We start from the raw sequence: 21,080 nt of genomic DNA on the forward strand, positions 1-21,080 counted from the left end.
ATATGGTCTTAAGATATAAGACTCTATGTGCCTTCTGAAAGTGTAGGAAGTCAACTTAGGAGTGTCGTACCGGGACAAACAAGACATCCACACGTGCGCCTTGGCAAGCTGTACAACATATCCGAAAGGTGGATTCTAAAAATGCATCGATTTCGAGATATATCGCTTTATTGCGCGTAATAACTTGACATTTGACCCTAGCCAATTAAGGAGAATGGTAAGGCCGTGTGCGAGGAGAGTTATATGGGCGCGTTCGGGGCGACGCGCTGACCCAGAAACAGGTGTCCAATTTTGTTTTTACTCCTTTCAAACAGTTTTTCACTATTATATCGGCCCCTAGGGGGCGCTGAAACAATCGGACAACGTATTATTGATCAGCTCTTCACCCCGGACGCGTCCATATAACTTTCCTCACACACAAACATGTGGTTCTGAAAATTAGGGTTATTGGGCTTCTTGAATAATTTGGCCACTAGGGGGCGCTGACACAATCGGACAACAGATTATTTATCAGCTCTTCAGCCCGGACGCGCCCATATAACTTTCCTCACACAGGGACATACGGTATGTATTTTTAATATTTTTTGGGAAAATCAAAAAAATAAAATACAATAAAAAATTTAAATAAAATAAATGAAAAAAGTAATCGGAAAAACACGGCCCACCTCTCCAGTTGCCCACATGTCCCTAGTGCCCAGATGGTTTTGGTGCCCACCTCCAAGTGCCCAGTTGTACGGTGCCCACATGTCCATAGTGCCCACATGTCCCCAGTGCCCAGTTGTCCAGGTGCCCACATGTACCTAGTGCCCAGATGTCTAGGTGCCCAGTCGTCCAAAATATGGTGACCAGATGTCCCCAGTGCCCAGATGTCCAGGTGCCCACATGTCCCCAGTGCCCACTTGTACTTAGTGCCCAGTTGTACAGGTGCCTACATGTACCATAGTGCCCAGATGTCCAGGTGCCCAGTCGTCCAAAATATGGTGCCCAGATGTCCCCAGTGCGCAGTTGTCCAGGTGCCCACATGTACCTAGTGCCCAGTTGTACAGGTGCCCACATGTACCATATTGCCCAGTTGTCCAGGTGCCCACATGTCCCTAGTGCCCACATGTCTCCACCCCTAATTGCCCACATGTCCCTAGTGCCCAGATGGTTTTGGTGCCCACCTCTCCAGTTGCCCACATGTCCCTAGTGCCCAGATGGTTTTGGTGCCCACCTCTCCAAGTGCCCAGATGTCCCTAGTGCCCAGTTGTACCGGTGCCCACATGTCCATAGTGCCCACATGTCCCCAGTGCCCAGTTGTACCGGTGCCCACATGTCCATAGTGCCCACATGTCCCCAGTGCCCAGTTGTCCAGGTGCCCACATGTACCTAGTGCCCAGTCGTCCAAAATATGGTGACCAGATGTCCCCAGTGCCCAGATGTCCAGGTGCCCACATGTCCCCAGTGCCCACATGTACTTAGTGCCCAGTTGTACAGGTGCCCACATGTACCATAGTGCCCAGATGTCCAGGTGCCCAGTCGTCCAAAATAAGGTGCCCAGATGTCCCTAGTGCCCAGGTGTCCAGGTGCCCACATGTCTCTAGTGCCCAGATGTCTCCACCCCTAATTGCCCACTCGTCCAGGTGCCCACATGTCCCTAGTGCCCAGATGGTTTTGGTGCCCATCTCTCCAAGTGCCCACATGTCCCTAGTGCCCAGTTGTACAGGTGCCCACGTGTCCATAGTGCCCAGTTGTCCAGGTGCCCACATGTCCCCAGTGCCCAGTTTTCCAGGTGCCCACAAGTACCTAGAGCCCAGTTGTACAGGTGCCCACATGTACCATAGTGCCCAGATGTCCAGGTGCCCAGTCGTCCAAAATAAGGTGCCCAGATGTCCCTAGTGCCCAGGTGTCCAGGTGCCCACATGTACCTAGTGCCCAGATGTCTCCACCCCTAATTGCCCACTCGTCCAGGTGCCCACATGTCCCTAGTGCCCAGATGGTTTTGGTGCCCATCTCTCCAAGTGCCCACATGTCCCTAGTGCCCAGTTGTACAGGTGCCCACGTGTCCATAGTGCCCAGTTGTCCAGGTGCCCACATGTCCCCAGTGCCCAGTTTTCCAGGTGCCCACATGTACCTAGAGCCCAGTTGTACAGGTGCCCACATGTACCATAGTGCCCAGATGTCCAGGTGCCCAGTCGTCCAAAATAAGGTGCCCAGCTGTCCCTAGTGCCCAGGTGTCCAGGTGCCCACATGTCTCTAGTGCCCAGATGTCTCCACCCCTAATTGCCCACTCGTCCAGGTGCCCACATGTCCCTAGTGCCCAGATGGTTTTGGTGCCCATCTCTCCAAGTGCCCACATGTCCCTAGTGCCCAGTTGTACAGGTGCCCACGTGTCCATAGTGCCCAGTTGTCCAGGTGCCCACATGTCCCCAGTGCCCAGTTTTCCAGGTGCCCACATGTACCTAGAGCCCAGTTGTACAGGTGCCCACATGTACCATAGTGCCCAGATGTCCAGGTGCCCAGTCGTCCAAAATAAGGTGCCCAGATGTCCCTAGTGCCCAGGTGTCCAGGTGCCCACATGTCTCTAGTGCCCAGATGTCTCCACCCCTAATTGCCCACTCGTCCAGGTGCCCACATGTCCCTAGTGCCCAGATGGTTTTGGTGCCCATCTCTCCAAGTGCCCACATGTCCCTAGTGCCCAGTTGTACAGGTGCCCACGTGTCCATAGTGCCCAGTTGTCCAGGTGCCCACATGTCCCCAGTGCCCAGTTTTCCAGGTGCCCACATGTACCTAGAGCCCAGTTGTACAGGTGCCCACATGTACCATAGTGCCCAGATGTCCAGGTGCCCAGTCGTCCAAAATAAGGTGCCCAGATGTCCCTAGTGCCCAGGTGTCCAGGTGCCCACATGTCTCTAGTGCCCAGATGTCTCCACCCCTAATTGCCCACTCGTCCAGGTGCCCACATGTCCCTAGTGCCCAGATGGTTTTGGTGCCCATCTCTCCAAGTGCCCACATGTCCCTAGTGCCCAGTTGTACAGGTGCCCACGTGTCCATAGTGCCCAGTTGTCCAGGTGCCCACATGTCCCCAGTGCCCAGTTTTCCAGGTGCCCACATGTACCTAGAGCCCAGTTGTACAGGTGCCCACATGTACCATAGTGCCCAGATGTCCAGGTGCCCAGTCGTCCAAAATAAGGTGCCCAGATGTCCCTAGTGCCCAGTTGTCCAGGTGCCCACATGTACCTAGTGCCCAGTTGGCCAAGTGCCCACATGTACCTAGTGCCAGTTGTCAAGGTGCCCAGTTGTACCATAGTGCCCAGATGTCCCTAGTGCCCAGATGTCCAGGTGTCCAGTCGTCCCAACAATATGGTGCCCAGATGTCTCTAGTGCCCTCCTGACTTGATGTATTCGATTCATGTATTGGCCTTATGTTAATAATAATAATTATTAATAACCATAAGGCCAATAAATAAATAATATTAATAAATAACAATAATAATAAATAAAAATAATAATGATGAATCGTGTGTGTATATATATATATATATATATATATATATATATATATATATATATATATATATATATATATATATATATATAGTAAATATAGTTCGTTTGCAGTTATATCCACCGTAATCACGCATACGATCGATGTAAAATACGTTTTAACATAAATATTGCGAGTGAAATGGTTTAATAACCAATAATAATCCATTTAAATAATGAACGATTATTTAAATGGACGATCAGAAATAACAGTTCCGGGCTCAGACAATAATTAACATTATTTTAATTAACTTAAGAATGATAATAATGTTTGTTGATGAGCACCATCATCATTATAAATGTACATATATGCATAAATGTGTGTGTACACACACACACACACACACACACACACACACACACACACACACACACACACACACACACACACACACACACATATATATATATATATATATTATATATATAAAGCGCTCAAACATCATTATTATAAATGTATACACATACTGTCTGTGTGTGTGTGTGTGTGTGTGTGTGTGTGTGTGTGTGTGTGTGTGTGTGTGTGTGTGTGTGTGTGTGTGTGTGTGTGTGTGTGTGTGTGTGTGTACACGTTTTAACATAAATATTGGGAGTTAAATGGTTTAATAACCCAAAAAACACGCACTTCCGGTATTGTAATGTTATAAATTTATATATCCACCGTAAACATACAAACGATCGTTGATACAATCAGTTTCAACATTAATATTGAGAGAAATGTGTTTAATATATAGAAAAAAACAGGCACTTCCGGTCCCTCACACAGCCATCTTTGGGCAGGTCACGTGACAACACATACCTTAACATTGCATCACCCATAAGAGTGGTTGATAACGGCCTACCAGAGTCTCCTGGGAGGCCAGTAGGGGCCTACTGGGCCATACTTATGGACTGACAACCCTGATAACAGGCCCATTCTATGGACTGAGAACGTGTGTATCGGGTGGTTCTTCTATTGCAGTGCTTCTCAAATGTTTTAATTTCAAGGACCCCCAGAACTCTGAGAGTTATAGACCCGTAAGGGTCCATTTAGAACCCCCTCACGGAACCCTGAGGGTCCCTGGAACCACCACCACATGAGAACCGCCGTTCTATTGTGTAATTGCATTACATGGCATCAAATCAGTACATTATTAGGGCACCGTTCTGTTCCGTTCTCTTACCAACTTCTATACAGTACATTATGTATTTATGTTGATGACTGTATGGGGTATTTCCTTGAGAAGGGAACACATTCCTTTTAAACTAAAGCTTCATTAAAATGCATGAGGTTTCCAAACATAATGGTGGATGACAAAAAAAAAAAAAAGATCCACTCTGTCGGGTGGAAACCTCATTATGTCCAAAAACATTTTACTTGAATTCCAAAGTAGGAAAAGCAGCAGATCTGCTGCTTTTGGCGCTTTTGTGTGACGCTGTAGTATACGATTCAAGTTAGAATACAAACAAGTTAGAATAGAGATAGGAGGTTTATACTTCAAAATAAAAACACACAAATAGGTGCGCACACACACACGCACGCACGCACGCACGCACGCACGCACGCACGCACGCACGCACGCACGCACGCACGCACGCACGCACGCACGCACGCACGCACGCACACACACACACCAACCTACTGTATAAGGGGGAGGCTGTGTTTTAATTGCTGACACCATAGCTCCCGGTGCTCTGATCCTAACGGCTCCCCTTTGCAAGGTACATAATCCATTATCATAAATCCGATGCGCCAACACAGACAGGTGCTGCATGCATAATTTAAGGGCGCTACATTACCACTTGTGCAGAGGTAGGCGCGACTGAGACGAACGTCATTGAAAGCACCGCATACACACACACACACACACACACACACACACACACACACACACACACACACACACACACACACACACACACACACACACACACACACACACACACACACACGGTCGCACGCACACACGTAATTTGGGGGCATTTCTAACCATATAACCCTGAAGCAAATGTTCTGCTATTTCCGGTGCGCGACAACTGAGTATAAATCAGGCATGAAACCCCAACCGTTAAATCTGACCTCTAAACTAGAAAGTACTGTTCCTGAAGAAACAGTGTGGGATCGCTATAATCCCCAACCTGAGTATTTGCCTAATTGTAAGCCTAATAACTCCCCAAATCTTTTTTTTTACTTATAATTTCTATCCCGCGATTTTTGTAACCCATTTTTTTCACCCGGTGCCAATTTCCTAAGTGATCCTGGGCGCTACACCAGCCCTACACCAGCACTACACCAGCACTACACCAGTCCCCCACAGCCAGGGAGGCCAGGGCCGAGCTCATGCTTCCTTCAGTGCATGAGAGCCAACTGACCTTCTTGTCACCTGACAGGGGGGAGTTTCCCTGGTGGGACGTAGCGCGTGGAAGGAACACGTTATTCCAACCAGTTCCCTTCCCCTCCATCAGGCGCCCCGGCTGTCATGGGGGAGGCGGTATAGCGACCAGGATTACTACATATTTTTGTGAGGGTATTAACTACCCTAGGAGACACAGGGAGAACATGCAAACTCCACACAGAGTAGGCCCTTTCGCCAACCCCACCCTGGGTATGGGCGCTGATGACGCGGAGGAGAGGACACGCCCCACCAAATCTTTTCTTAATTGTAAAACAACCATTTCTCTTGTGAGGACCAGATAAATTGTCCTCATAATGTCTATTTCTCACATTCTACTATAGTTGTTGTGGGAATATTTTGGCCCGCACAAGTATGGTAATAGAAGCGCACGCACACACAGAAACCACATTAGTGCTTTGAATTCCCGACATGAAATGATGTGCAGCTTTTAAAAAAAAAAAACACCCCCTACCCCCACCCCGTGGTGGAAAGTAACTAAGTACATTTACTCAATACTGTACTTAAGTACAAATTGTCTATACTTTTACTTCTACTCCACTACACCTCAGAGGCAAATATTGTAGGCTACTTTTACTCCACGACAATTATTTGAAAACTTTAGTTACTAGTTACTTTGTGGATTTTGATTATTATTACTAAACATACATTAACCACTTCAGCTCTATATACATTTCGGCCATTTGAAAATAGCCGATCTACAAGCTCACAATGCGTCGCGATGCGACGCATTGTGAGCTCGCAGATCTGCTATTTTCAAAAGATTATAATGCATTTTTTACATTTGAAAACATTCTGCATAACGAGTACTTTCTACTCTTGGTACTTTAAGTACACTTTGATACCAATACATTTGTACTTTTCCTCAAGTCAATTTTGAATTTCTGACTTTTACTTGTAAACGGGGTATTTCTACATCGCAGTATTGATACTTTTACCTAAGTAAAACATTTGAGTACTTTCTCCACCGTACCCCACCCCCTCCTCCTTCTCCCATTTGAATGAACCAAAGCAGAGGTTGTGAAAGGAGGGCAGTGTCCATGGGATGGAAAACTTCGCTCGGAGCGACGGTCGTCCTTACTGCACCTCGCCGTGCTCACGATACCTGCGGGCGGGCGCTCTTTTCGGTCCCCCCCCCCCCCCCCCCCCCCCCCCCCCCTGTGTGAACCCGGAGCAGGTGAGCCTGTAATATAGAGAGACCAGGGAGCCGGGAGGCAGAGAAAGGGGTCCCGGATTGAGGTCTCACTTTTAGAAGCAAAGCGCGTGGCAAGTGGGACCCCCGTTCTGCAGGGCCACAAAATCCCCCCCCCGTTCTGCCATTAATTACACTTGAGGCAAATTCATCTGGATGTCTGCCCGGTGAGAGATAACGCTTTACTGCATGATGAGACGAGGGAGAGTGGGGGGGGGGGGGGGGGGGAGAGAGAGAGAGACAGAGAGAGAGAGAGAGACAGAGAGAGAGAGATAGAGAGGAGGAAGATATCGTGGGCTGTCGGGCAGAAACCTCACATCTCCATATTTCTACTTTGTACGTCTTTTCGTAAATGAATGCCTTACCTCATCAAACAAGAGTGACATACAAAAGCAGTGAAAATACCAGATCTACAAGCTGACAAGTGAGCTTGTAGATCACTTATTTTCACTGTTTAACTTAACCCATTAAGACCTGGAACTGTGTCATTTTTAGATTTGAGCTAAAAAGCATCTATATATATATATATATATATATATACAATTTGAATCCTGCGCCATGTCGGTTGTCTGTATGTACGAACGTTGTATGTGGCCAGTGTGACGTAATCTGACATCACGCCAGTGTGACGTAATCTGACATCACGATGAGACGGTCGTCCCGAATATGGACACAACGCCAGTGTGACGTAATCTCACGACAGCATGACATCACATCCTACCTATAAAGCCTGCCGTGGATTTAGGAGAGCACAAAACTCTCTCTCACACTGTGAGGTGCCTGTAAGGTGGCACTGCAAAGTGAACGACGCGTCACGCTAGACGTTCGGGCCGCGTAGCGGCCCGAACTTCTAGTTATTTTACACTTTTAGCTATTCAAAAATAGCAGATGTACAAGCTCATAGCGCGGCACCGAGTGCCGCGCTACGAGCTTGTAGATCTGCTATTTTTGAAAAATCGCGAAAATGTGTGCAAATCTTTGAATATATATATTTTTAAAGCGAACATTTTTAACTAAAATCTTTGCTTCTGGGGGTCCCTGGAACAAAATATTTTGATGGGGGTCCGCGGCCAAAGACATATCATTTTGGGGGTCCTTGACATGAAAAAGATTGAGCACCACTGATATAGAAACATACGTTTTTCAGAAAACTGTTGAGATTTAGGAGATTTTGTAGAATCGGCTTCAGGTCTCAATGGGTTAAAAAACTAAATAATAATACAATAAAAAAGGAACCGTTTTGGACATACTAGGTTTCCGCCCGATGGTGAAGATACATTTCTAATTTCTGCCCTATTTGGCTCAGTAGAAGCTCCTTCATCACATATTGTCCATGGGGCCCCTTGTGCTGCATGTCTGGGATCCAATCAAGATCCTACATCTAGTATACCCTAGCCTGGCCCTGGAGCGCTATAGCCTCGCATTCAGGGTCTGGTGACGCTATAGTATTATTATCTCGGCTGAAACTCTAGCCGGGCCCAATCGGGATCGGGATAATCCAGCATGAACAAATCGCCAAAGAGTCCCACTTTGGCCACGCCCCCACCTCAGAAAGCGGCTGCACCGAGAGGGCTTTCAGACTGAATAATGGAGTGTCAGGCTTACCCATACCCTGCATCACAGAGAGAGGTTCCTGTGGAAGTGTGGAACCAACACTGACTGATATTACAACAGTGGTGGAAAGTGACTAAGTACATTTACTTAAGTACTGTACTTAAGTACAATTTTGAGGTATTTGTACTTTACTTGAGTATTTCCATTTGCCAATACTTTCACTTCTACTCCACTACATCTCAGAGGCAAATATTGTACTTTTACTCCACTACATTTACTTGAAAACTTTAGTTACTAGTTACTTTTCAGATATCAATGATGATATAATGAAACATACATTAACCACTTTAAACCTATTTTATTCCTAGGCTATTTGAAAATAGCAGATCTACAAGCTCACAACGCGTCGCATCGCGACGCGTTGTGAGCTTGTAGATCGGCTATTTTCAAATATTTAGTACTTTTACTTTTGGTACTTTAAGTACATTTTGATGCCAATACTTTTGTACTTTTACTTAAGTACATTTTTAATTCTGGACTTTTGCGTGTAACAAGTATTTTTATATTGCAGTATTGGTACTTTTACTTAAGTAAAGAATTGGAGTACTTTTTCCACCACTGTATTACAATAACCTGTGAAAGTGTAGAACCATACTGACTGATGTTACAACAAGTAAGACGCGCCAACGCTGGAAGCGAACGCAGCTCGAAAATATTGTGTATTTACGGACTGTGTGTGTGTGTGTGTGTGTGTGTGTGTGTGTGTGTGTATGTGTGTGTGTGTTTTGACTGTAGCTGCACTCTGGCGCACTCTGTCGGTTGCACACAGGCAGTGCAGGCAGTGCACACATACTGCACACACACACACAGACAGACAGAGCCACAAGCCGAGCAGAGTTTCATAGTAGGCTCCACTTGGGCGGAAGGAGGCGCGGCTTCGCCAAACCTCCTTCCACGTTCGCAACTAGAAAAAGTGCTCCTCGGAGCACAGGTCTCCGCCAGGTCAGGTACGTTATTGTGGCCTCCTGGTGGCGCTATAATAGGCCAATGTGAAAAGGGTGCCATTTCTTCTTAGGCCGTTCACGGCAATCGGACACTGCATTCATGATTTGAGGCATTTTGTTCCAATAATGTGGTTTGCTAAATTAGACCTGCTGGTGGTGCTATAATAGGCGAATGTCAAAAGGGTAGCATTTCTTCCTCGGCCTAGTGGGAATGTGCGTATGAAATTTCACGGAAATTGCAAGCTGCGTTCATGATTTGAGGCATTTTGTTCAAAACGGACCAATCCTGCAAACTTTGGAAGCCAGCCAATCAGGGTGGAATCTGGAAAATCGGACAGATCCGGGTTGATCACATGACTATAGAGATACTGTGTACCGATTTGCATGACGTTTGGATAAAATCTGTAGGAGTAATATAAAAAAATGGGTTTTGCACAAACCGGCCTCCTGGTGGCGCTATAACAGGCCCATATGAAAAATGTGGGGCAGAGGTTCTGAATTGGCATCCAGGGAGTGTGTGTGCACAGTTTCGCAGCGACCGGGCCAACGGTGCCGGAGATTAGCTGCTAACACACGGACAGGACACATGGACACACGGACGGACGGGCGGACAGGGGGTAAAACATACTCTCTCGCCATGCTGACTAATAAGACATTACTATGACCTGCTGCAGTTTCACTCAGCAACACAGAAGGTGTTACTGTGTTACTATGAAGGACCGGTGCACGCGTCACGGCAGTGAGGCCATGGCCTGGTACTTAAGATGCGCAAAATAGGGCAAAACCGAGTGGTTGAGCGGAGTTCTCTAGGTGTCTCTTCTGTTTTCTGTTATTCTTGAGAAAGCTTTTTTTTTTTTAAATAGCAGATCGACAAGCTCACAACGTGTCGCGGAGCGTTGTGAGCTTGTCGATCTGCTGTTTGCTATTTTCTTTTTTGACCAACAAATACCACTTACCCTGGCTTTAAGCCTCTTCCCCTGCCTACACAGTGAGATCCACAGGTTTCTACATTGTCACGGTGGCACTCACTGAAAAGTGCTCACAGAAAAGAAAGAACGAGTCACACGTCGTTTTAAAAAAAATACATCACGTTTATTTGTACTGACACCGCGAGTCCGCGCAGAGGCGGAGTCTAATGATGTGCTTTGGACGCTACAACAGGTCCTGTGTTCTACCGCCGTACATCCAACAGTCAACAGATCACCAAGCGTTTTGCTTCTCGCTACCAAAAGGAAAAACCACCAAAAGAAAAACAACGGAAAAAAACCTTGACGAAAGCTGACATTTATCACTGTTTTTTTTTCTTTGTTTTTTTTCTTTCTCTTTTCTCTAAAGGTAACACAACGTACAAAAAGCAAGTCTGGAAATACAGTAGTAAGATTTTCGGCACTATAAAAAAGTTGTGTTTTCTTTTTTCTGCGCTCTCTCTCTCTCTCTCTCTCTCCCTTGTGTGCTCTCTTGCTATCTCTCTCTCTCTCAATGTGTGAATAAGAAAAACAATGCACTTTTATCTCTACTGAGCTTTTGCTGCTTTCTGTCGCTCGTTAGGGCAGCCGAGGGGGTCAAAATGATGCCGATTAAGTCACGGAGAGACACGGACCCCCGGCTGATCCCTGCATTAACCAGCGGCGGCGGCGGCGGCTCTCCAGGAAAAATGTTCACGCTCTGCAGAGAGCCACACACACACACACAGTGGTGGTGGGTGGGAGCCGAGGGTCCGAGGAGGAGGAGGAGGAGGAGGAGGAGGAGGAGGAGACGGGTGAAAAAAGACGCCGGTCGGTCGACGGGTGAAATCGCCAGAAAAAGTCAGAAAAACAGAAAAGAAAGAGTCTCTCTCTCCGACATCAGAGAAATGTCAGAGGAAAATAAAACAACGGATAGAAAAGTCCAGAAATCAGACAGAAGTAACTAAAACAAGATGTACAACGTGGATACCATCTGTTCGTTGGCAGAACCCTCCGGGCTGCAGCCTCTCAGGGCCCCCTCGGAGGTGCGGCTGAGGCCAAAAGCAAAGCAGACGGTCTCTGAGGAGAAGGAGGTGCTCTCTCCCACCTCAACAGCAAGCCAAAGGCACCAGGAGAACCACCAGGAGGAGCTGGACGGCCCACGTCAGACGGCCCCGCGGCGGGCCGTAGTACGCCGAGTGCTGGCCGCTCTTTGCTCGGACGCCTGCAGGGGGAAAGAGGGGGTTGGACAGACGTGGGTTAACCCATTAAGACCTGGAACTGTGTCATTTTTAGATTTGAGCTAAAACATTATTTTACACTTTGGGCTATTCAAAAATAGCAGATCTACAAGCTCATAGCGCGGCACAGAGTGCCGCGCTATGAGCTTGTAGATCTGCTATTTTTTAAAAATCGTGAAAATGTGTGCAAATGTTTGAATATATATTTTTTTAAAGCGAACATTTTTTACTCAAATCTTTGCTTCTGGGGGTCCCTGAAACAAAATATTTTGATGGGGGTCTGCGGCCAAATACATATAATTTTGAGGGTCCTTGACATGAAAAAGATTGAGCACCACTGATATAGAAACATACGTTTTTCAGAATACTGTTGGGATTTAGGAGACATGTAGAATCGGCTTCAGGTCTCAATGGGTTAAGCCATGTTTCACATCTAGTGAAAACTCAAGTACAAATTTGACGGATTCACTTTCAGTTGCAGTTGAGTTTAATATTTGACCAGCAGTATACTGTGACTCAGGGACTGGAGTTGAGTACTTTGTCCACCACGGCCTTGAAGTTACATCCTTTAACCCTTTAAGACCGGGAACGCATGTGTGTCATTTCAAGATTTCTTTGGCTATTCAAACATAGCAGATCTACAAGCTCATAGTGCGGCACTGAGTGCTATGAGCTTGTAGATCTGCTATTTTTGGAGGAGAAAAAAAAGGTGAAAATGTGTGCAAATCTTTGAATATATGTACATTTCTAACTCAAATCTTTGCTTCTGCGGGGTCCCTGGAACAACATATTTTGAGATCCGGGGGTCTGCGGCCAAATACATATAATTTCGGGGGTCCTTGACACAAAAAAAGTTTGAGTTTTATAGCAACATACGTTTTTTTCAAAAAAAAAAATAGATTTTAGAAGACATTTGTAGAACCCCCCCCCCCCGAAGCAAAGATTTGAGTTAAAAACGTTGGCTTTAAGAAAAATATATTCAAGGATGTGCACACATTTTCACGATAAAAAAATAAAAAAATAGCCAAAGACATCTTAAAAATGACACAGATGCGTTCCCGGTCTTAAAGGGTTAATCGGTAAAGAAACCTGTCGTTCTCCTTTGCCCCCGAGAACCTCCTTGTAGCCACGTAGTACAAATGACTGCTAGGGTTTCCTGTGGCCATGCTCCTTGAAAGTTAATTATCTGTGCAACAGTAGGTATGGTTCATGCAGGAGAGGTAATTAAAACGGGATTAAAGCCAAAGAAAACTCCACGCACATTAGCTGCGGTGACTCAATTAAGGGCAGAGTGTGCGATCGGTACCAAAACAAGAGGCGACTGTGCGTGGACAGTGGTTTATCAGAGTTGGGGGGAAATGGTGTGTGTGTGTGTGTGTGTGTGTGTGTGTGTGTGTGTGTGTGTGTGTGTGTGTGTGTGTGTGTGTGTGTGTGTGTGTGTTTGTATTACTATACTTGCGAGGACCAAGTATAATAGAATTTGAAGAAATATACATTGTGAGGACAGTTTTCCTGGTCCTCACAAAGACAAATGGTTGTTTTATACCATTAAAAAAAAACATTTTTTTAGAGATACGTTTACAATTAGAAAAACATTCAGGTCAGGAATAGACATTTAGGTGTCTTAGAGGTTAGATTTAGGGATTGGAATTAGAGTTCAACATGATTCATACTTAGTTGTGCGCCAGTGTCATGCACCGAAAAATAGCTGATCTATAAGCTCACAACGTGTCGCAACGCGACACGTTGTGGGCTTGTAGATCTGCTGTTTTTCGGCTTTAGGCTTACGGTTGAAATGGCAATTATTATTTTTAAATGGCATTCATAACATGGCTGTCCTAAAGTGTTGATGTCCTCACAGGTATAGTAATACAAACGTGCGTGCGTGCGTGTGTGCGTGCGTGTGTGCATGCGTGCGCACTTGTATGACTATTTAGGGTTTAGGTTTAGGATTAGACATTTAGGGGTTCAGTTTAGGGGTTAGAGTTACGTCAGTTTGATACTTAGTTAAGTACCAGTTTCGCACACCAACGCCGCGTTGTGAGCTTGTAGATTGGCGACTTAAAAATGGCAACAATTTGTAAAAATGGCATTTTTAGAAATGGCCTCACGAGCACAGTGGTCGAAAAACCTCACCCCTGCTAAAAAATAAAACGTGCAGACGCAGTCCAGTGTTCCAGTCATTTATTTGAGTGGTCTCTTTTGAAGTGCCCAGGGTAACATTCTTTTTAATATTCCTATTGTATATTATATATCATATTGTCGTACTGTTTGAGCACCGAGGCCTTACAGCCACAACTTGGTTGCAACGTGTTGAACTTCTCTTTGTGATAGTAATACAAACGCAAGTGCGTGCAGTGGTGTACAGTAACTAAGTACATGTACTCAAGTTACTGTGCTTAAGTAAAAGGTTGAGGTATTTTGACTTTACTTTTACTGGGGTATTTCCGATTTTCAATACTTTTACTTCTACTCCACTACATCTCAGAGACAAATATTGTACTTTTACTCCACTATAATTATTTGAAAACTTTAGTCACTAGTTACTTTGAAGATTTTGAATATTATTACAAGACATATATCAACCACTTCAACCCTATATATACTTCGGCTGTTTGAAAATAGCAGATCTACAAGCTCACAACGCGTCGCATCGCGACGCGTTGTGAGCTTGTAGATCGGCTATTTTCAATTGGTTTAGTACTTTTACTTTTGCTACTTTAAGTACATTTTGATGCCAATACTTTTGTACTTTTACTCGAGTAACATTTTGAACACAGGCCTTTTACTTGTAACAGAGTATTCTTACATCGTGTTATTGCTACTTTGACTTAAGTACAATATCTGATACTAATACTTCTTCCACCACTGTGTGTGTGTGTGTGTGTGTGTGTGTGTGTGTGTGTGTGTGTGTGTGTGTGTGTGTGTGTGTGTGTGTGTAGGGGGGGGGGGGGCTTACCGGACGAGGTAACGACTCGGATGTGGGAGCTGACGGCCCCCTCCCCGCCCTCGCTGACCGCCCGGACCTCCATGATGTAGGTGCCTCCCTCTGGCAGGGACAGCACCGTGGAGGGGTTAATGGTCCTGATCACCTGGTTGTGGTGGCCCCGCCCCTCCTGACGAATGAACACCTGTGTGTGAGAGAGACGCACACACACACACAACACACACACACACACACACACACACACACACACACACACACACACACACACACACACACACACACACACACACACACACACACAGAGTGGGTGGGTCACGTCACGTGCAATTCTTCTTTTTTGTTGTTGTTATCATCATCAAAATCTTCAGTGTTTTGCCAAAGCTCCGGCCCACAGGTTAGGAATCAGTGCCGTGAGGCAGTGGATCAAGGACCCCCAAAATTATATGCATTTGGCCGCGGACCCCCATCTCAAAATGTCCCCCCTCCCCCCCAGAAGCAAATAATTTGAGCTACAAATGTTGGCTTTAAAAATATATATATTCAAAGATTTGCACACATTTTCACGATTAAAAAAAAAAAGCAGATCTACAAGCTCATAGCGCGGCACCGAGTGCCGTGCTATGAGCTTGTAGATCTGCTATTTTTGCATAGCCCAAGTCTACAATAATGGTAGCCAAAGTCTACAAAGGAGACTGTTTGTGTCTCCTACCGGAAAGACTGCATGCCGAGCAATTCAATCACCCGCCACGTTCTGTGGAAGGATACAAAATTGCATTCGATCGTCGCGTCTCCCTCACACTGTTATATTTAAGTGGGAGAAGCTAACATGTGCGTCGACTTCACACGTGTGAACGCATCTGAAATAGACATTCGGTTGTTTATGTGGATGTAAAGCGTCCTTGGGTTTATGAAAGGCGCTATACGAATTCAAGCTATTATTATTGTTATTATTCCTGTTGCATGCTACATGTGTGAAAGGATATTACATATATATAATATACAATGTCCCCGTCCTGATTCACAGGGACACGTTCCAGGGTTCCATGATGTGTGAAAACCATTTATGTCTACATCTAGGCCTTACTGTAGATGCTCTGAACAGAGGCGATGTTGGAGGTTTTTGACTGTGTGCGCTAGTGATGCGCGGGTTGACCCGTAACCCGCGGGACCCGCGGGTCAACCCGCGGCGCGGGTGGGTCAAGTCAGAATTTCGGAGGCAATTATGCGGGCTGCGGGTGAGCGGGTCAGCCGCTCTCACACGCAAAAAAAACAAATCACATGCTCTTGTTTTGTCTTTATTCCTAATAAGAATAAGAATAATAACAATAAAACAGTTTGAATACACTTGGGGATTATTTTCTAACCATGATTTTACAGAATTAAAAGAAAACCGCGGGTCACGGGGCGGGTTGAGCCATAGATTTATATATGGGTTCGCGGGGCGGGTTGAGGCGGGTTGGGTTCCGGCGCGGGGCGGGTCATGAAAAAACCCGACCCGCGCATCACTAGTGTGCGCACACACGCAGTTCTATAGACAGCCCTCAAAAAATGGGCGTGCACTTCCGTTTATATATATATATATATGTACCCTGACCCAGGAAAGGGGGTGTGGCTGTGGAAAGGGGGCGTGGCTGTGGAAAGGGGGCCACTGGATGGAGGCGGTGGGCCTTGTGGATCACAGGTCATGTTGCATGTCTTTAAAGGACGACTTCACCACTTTTCAACATGTCTTCATATAATAGGTCCTCACTAATGCTCATGATAAAATGATAAAAAATTGTTCTACTTGGTCTGTGTCTCAGAGGAGGGCTGTAGACAGTTCAGAAACCCGTCTACCAGTGACATCATCGATGGGGAATCCAAGCTAATAGAAACTGCAGGCTTTGTATTCCTGGAAAGTTGCAATGCAATAATAGATCCCATGGTTCTCACTTTAATATACATCTGAATCAAAAAATTGTAATATTTTTGGGATAAAAAATCCTGCCTAACGATGATGTCACTGGTAGACAGGTTTCTGGACTGTCCACAGCCCTCCTATGAGACACAGACCAAGTAGAAAAAAATGGTATCATTTTATCATGAGCATTAGTTGAGGACCTATTATATGAAGATAGGTTAAAAAGTGGTGAAGTCGCCCTTTAACACATGTCATCTGTGTCATGCACAACACATGCAGTACACAGTCACATTGGATATGTTTATATCCAATGAATTCTTGTTTTTTTTTTTTTACCATGTATCCGACGATGTGGGATTCATTGTCTCTGGACCTCACTGGGTCCCAGCTCAGCGACACATTGTTGCCCTCTTGCACCCACATGAGGTTTCCGGGGGGCTCGGCCGGCGCTGCAGGGCAGAGAGCAGTAAACAGTTAGAGATACAGTACTTAGAGGAGGGAACAGTAACAGTAACCAGTGGTGGAAAGTAGCTAAGTACATTCACTCAAGTAATTACCCCATTAAGACCTGGAACTGTGTCATTTTTAGATTTGAGCAAAAAAGCATTATTTTACACTTTGGCTATTCAAAAATAGCAGATATACAAGCTCGTAGCGCGGCACCGAGTGCCGCGCTACGAGCTTGTAGATCTGCTATTTTTGAAAATGTGTGCAAATCTTTGAATATATATGTTTTTAAAGCGAACATTTTTTAACTCAAATCGTTGCTTCTGGGGGTCCCTGGAACAAAATATTTTGATGGGGGTCCACGACCAAATACATATCATTTTGGGGGTCCTTGACATGAAAAAGGTTGAGCACCACTGATATAGAAACATACGTTTTTCAGAAAACTGTTGAGATATAGGAGACATGTAGAATCGGCTTCAGGTCTCAATGGGTTAACTTATTCCCTGCTAATAACGTCTTTTGACGCTTCTAGGTTTTGTTGTGTTTCCACCAGATGGCGCTGTTCTCTGACACATGAGTGACCACTTCATCCGCAGATACACACAGAAGCAGGAGATAACGTGATCCCAAGTTTTACTACTCCATCTATTTCCTGTTTAACGTCTTTGGGAAATCGCTTGTATCTCGGCTCCTGTGTTTTACTATGTATTTTTGCCGAGACATGCTATTATCAACAGCCTATAACAAGAGAACGGGAGGTCGCGATGACAATTTCTTTCTTTCCCGCAGAAGCACGGTGAAACCCTCCCTGATTAGCAACCATCAGGGGATCGATCATACTGGAGATAAATATTCTGTGACTATTTGAAAAGGTAAGAAAATCGCTGGCAGTGGATGATTTATCCAAGTACAATTACAAGGTATTGTTACTTAACTGGAGTATTTCCAAATATTGTACTTTTAATCCACTACATTTATTTGAAAAGTTGAGTTATTTGATTTTTTTATTTATTACAAAACCGCTTCAGCCCTATGTATTCTTTGGCTATTTGAAAATAGCCGATCTACAGGCTCTCAACGCGTCGCAGTCCGACACGTTGAAAGCTTGTATATCTGCTATTTTCAAATGATTTTATACATTTTGATAACTGGGACATTCTGCGTAACGGGTACTTTTGGTACTTTAAGTATATTTTGATGCCAATACTTTTGTACTTTTTGAGTACATTTTGAATGCAGGATTTTTACTTGTAACAGAGTATTTCTACATGGTACGTGGTATTGATACTTTTACTTAAATAAAAATGTGAGTACTTCTTCCACCACCGACAGTAACAGTCAGAGATACTGTACTTAGAGGGATTACGGAGTTCCCACCAAGTAGGTCAATTGCTCACTGTTCCATTTATAGCGGTGGTTTTATCAAGCATTTTTTCCTTGGAGTCCCCCCTTCTTACATCTGACAAAAGCTGAGACTCCCTACATGTGCACGCACGCACTCACGCACGCACGAGCAGTGGCGTGCACAGACATTTTGAGGGGCAGGTGCTCAAGTAAATTTATTTTTTTTTTGTTTACTTGGTCTGCTCTTTTTTCCCTCTACACCTATACCTCTTTGCCAAAAATAGCCGATCTACAAGCCCACAACGCCTCGCAGCGCGAGGCGTTGTGGGCTTGTAGATCTGCTATTTTTGGCTAAAGTTCTCCTCAGAAAAGGGATGCTAGGTTTCGAGTGGTTATGGTAAAAAGAAAAATCATAGTAACTCTGAGGACCCCCTAGGGGTACTGGACCCCCTGTTGAAGACCCCTGCTGTAAACTGAAAACAAAAATACTCTTTTTTCTTTTTTTCAAAAGGGCTCTTCTGGTCAAGAGGGCAAAGGGCAGGTGCTCTAGCACCACCTAGAGTCTATCTGTGCACGTCCCTGCGCACGAGCACGCGTACGCACGCACGCACGCACGCACGCACGCACGCACGCACGCACGCGCTTGTGTTTTTCAAACTGTGAACCACTTTAGCTCTATAAACAGTACTTTTACAGATAGCAATAAAGCATATCTAAACCTTACAACGTGTCACATAGCGACGCCTTATGAACTTGTAGATTGGCTATTTTCAAAAATGTTTAAACTCTTTGAAAAATCTTGAAATATAATGACAGTTCGTCAAAAATGCTAGTTATGATTTTGTGCAACATTGTATTAGCACGCATGCAAACAGACAGGAAAAAGGTGACAACATATTGTTTTTTTTTCGGGTCAGGTGTCACAAAATTGCCCTATTTGGATTCAAAACGGCTATTGTAGCTGAAAAGCTACAAGTTTCCATGTCATAGACTTTTCCTTTCTTTAAAGATACTTTTGGGGTCTTTTTCTGCTTTTATTTTATAGTTTGTAGCAGAGGTGGACAGGAAAAAGGGGGAGAGAGATGGGGAGAGACGTGCAGCAAAGACCGCCTGGAACGGGACTCGAACACGTGGTGCGCTGTCAGGCTACTTATTGAGCCTAGGTGCCCGGACCGCAAGGCCAGCATTCCAAGCCGACTTTTCATGGACCTGGACCATGCAAAGCATCTAATTTGACACCAACATGAAGTTAATATAAATAAGGAACAACTGTGTTTATAGCAGTGGTGGAAAGTAACTTAACTCATTCACTGCCAGAATTATTTCTGGCCGCGTTTGCCAAGGGGCAAGGCTGAGATATTTACGATGAGGCCGACAAAATGGCCAGAGTGGCGCTGTTTTACCCTGCGCCGACCTGTGAGTTCAGAAAGAATTTATTTTAGCGCAATTGAATGGGTTTTTTGACAAACTTTAGACTAGATTTTCTTACTGTAATAAAAATTGTCATAAATTCTATATGCTTCCAGTCGCTAGTTTAAAGTCTCCTTTCAATCATCAGGATATGCGTTTTGCTAAATTATGGTTCTATTTATTATAAAATTGACGATAAAGTAGGCTATTCTCTAGGAGGGGCGGGATGATTTGATTGACACGCTACACAACCAATAGCATTCATTCCCCGCCCCCCGCTCTTGATTGACAAGTTACCCAACCAATAATGGTCTGAACTCATTCTGACGCGTATTGAAAGATGGCGGACCTACAGTCTTGCAGCGAAAGGCTTCATTTTCGGTCTGTAGAAAGCAGCGGAGGGGGTTTGTCCATCTCATTTATACAGTCTATGGCGTTTGCCCACTGCCAAGATTTTTCATTGAAAAAAAAAAGTACTCAGGAGCCGAGATATAGCATTCTTAAGTTTTAAGTTAACAAGGAAGTGGATGGGAGTCTAGATCTTAGAAAAATCATATCTCCTTGGTCTTTGGGTGAAAAATGTAAAAAAATAAAATTAAAAAAATATGTAGTCGTTTTAGTCGTTCTAGGCAGGGAATGAGTTAAGTACTGTACTTAAGTAACATTTTGAGATATTTCTACTTTACTTGAGTATTTCCAATTTCCAATACTTTTACTTCTACTCCACTACATCTTGGATCCACATATTGTACTTTTACTCCACTACATTTATTTGAAAACTTTAGTTACTAGTTACTTTGTAGATTTTGATTATTATTACAAAACATACATTAACCACTACAACGATATACATTTCGGCCATTTGAAAATAGCAGATCTACAAGCTCACAATGCGTCGCAATGCGACGCATTGTGAGCTTGTAGATCTGCTATTTTCAAAAGATGTTTATACATTTGAAAACTTGAAATGGGACATTCTGCATAATGAGTACTTTCTACTTGTGGTACTTTAACACATTCCATGCCAGCGTTTAATCTCATAATGTACTCACCAGTGCGTTTTATTGTTGTTTTTTTTGTTTTTTTCACGTCGCCACAGACCTCGTTAAATCCCTTAAGATCGAGCATTAAACTATTTGTAAACACAGCCGCGATCCGTCTGCGTCGCCCAGTGAA

General features: G+C 44.7%; 1 protein-coding gene across 2 annotated transcripts in view; it reads right to left on the minus strand.

Moving 5' to 3' along the window:
* Positions 1 to 11,556: 11,556 nt before the first annotated feature.
* Positions 11,557 to 21,080, minus strand: part of cntn5 (contactin 5) — a 400,683-nt gene continuing 391,159 nt past the window's right edge. For both annotated transcript variants that reach the window (XM_084063872.1, XM_084063871.1), the window contains exons 22-24: positions 17,037 to 17,149; positions 14,813 to 14,984; positions 11,557 to 11,837 (exon numbers count right to left, since the gene is read on the minus strand). In XM_084063872.1, coding sequence (XP_083919998.1) covers positions 11,722 to 11,837; positions 14,813 to 14,984; positions 17,037 to 17,149 — 401 coding nt within the window. In that variant the 3' untranslated portion in view covers positions 11,557 to 11,721. The remainder of the gene's footprint in view (positions 11,838 to 14,812; positions 14,985 to 17,036; positions 17,150 to 21,080) is intronic.

Source organism: Gymnoscopelus microlampas (genome assembly GCF_963454915.1).
Source record: "Gymnoscopelus microlampas genome assembly, chromosome: 8".
Lineage (NCBI taxonomy): Eukaryota > Metazoa > Chordata > Actinopteri > Myctophiformes > Myctophidae > Gymnoscopelus > Gymnoscopelus microlampas.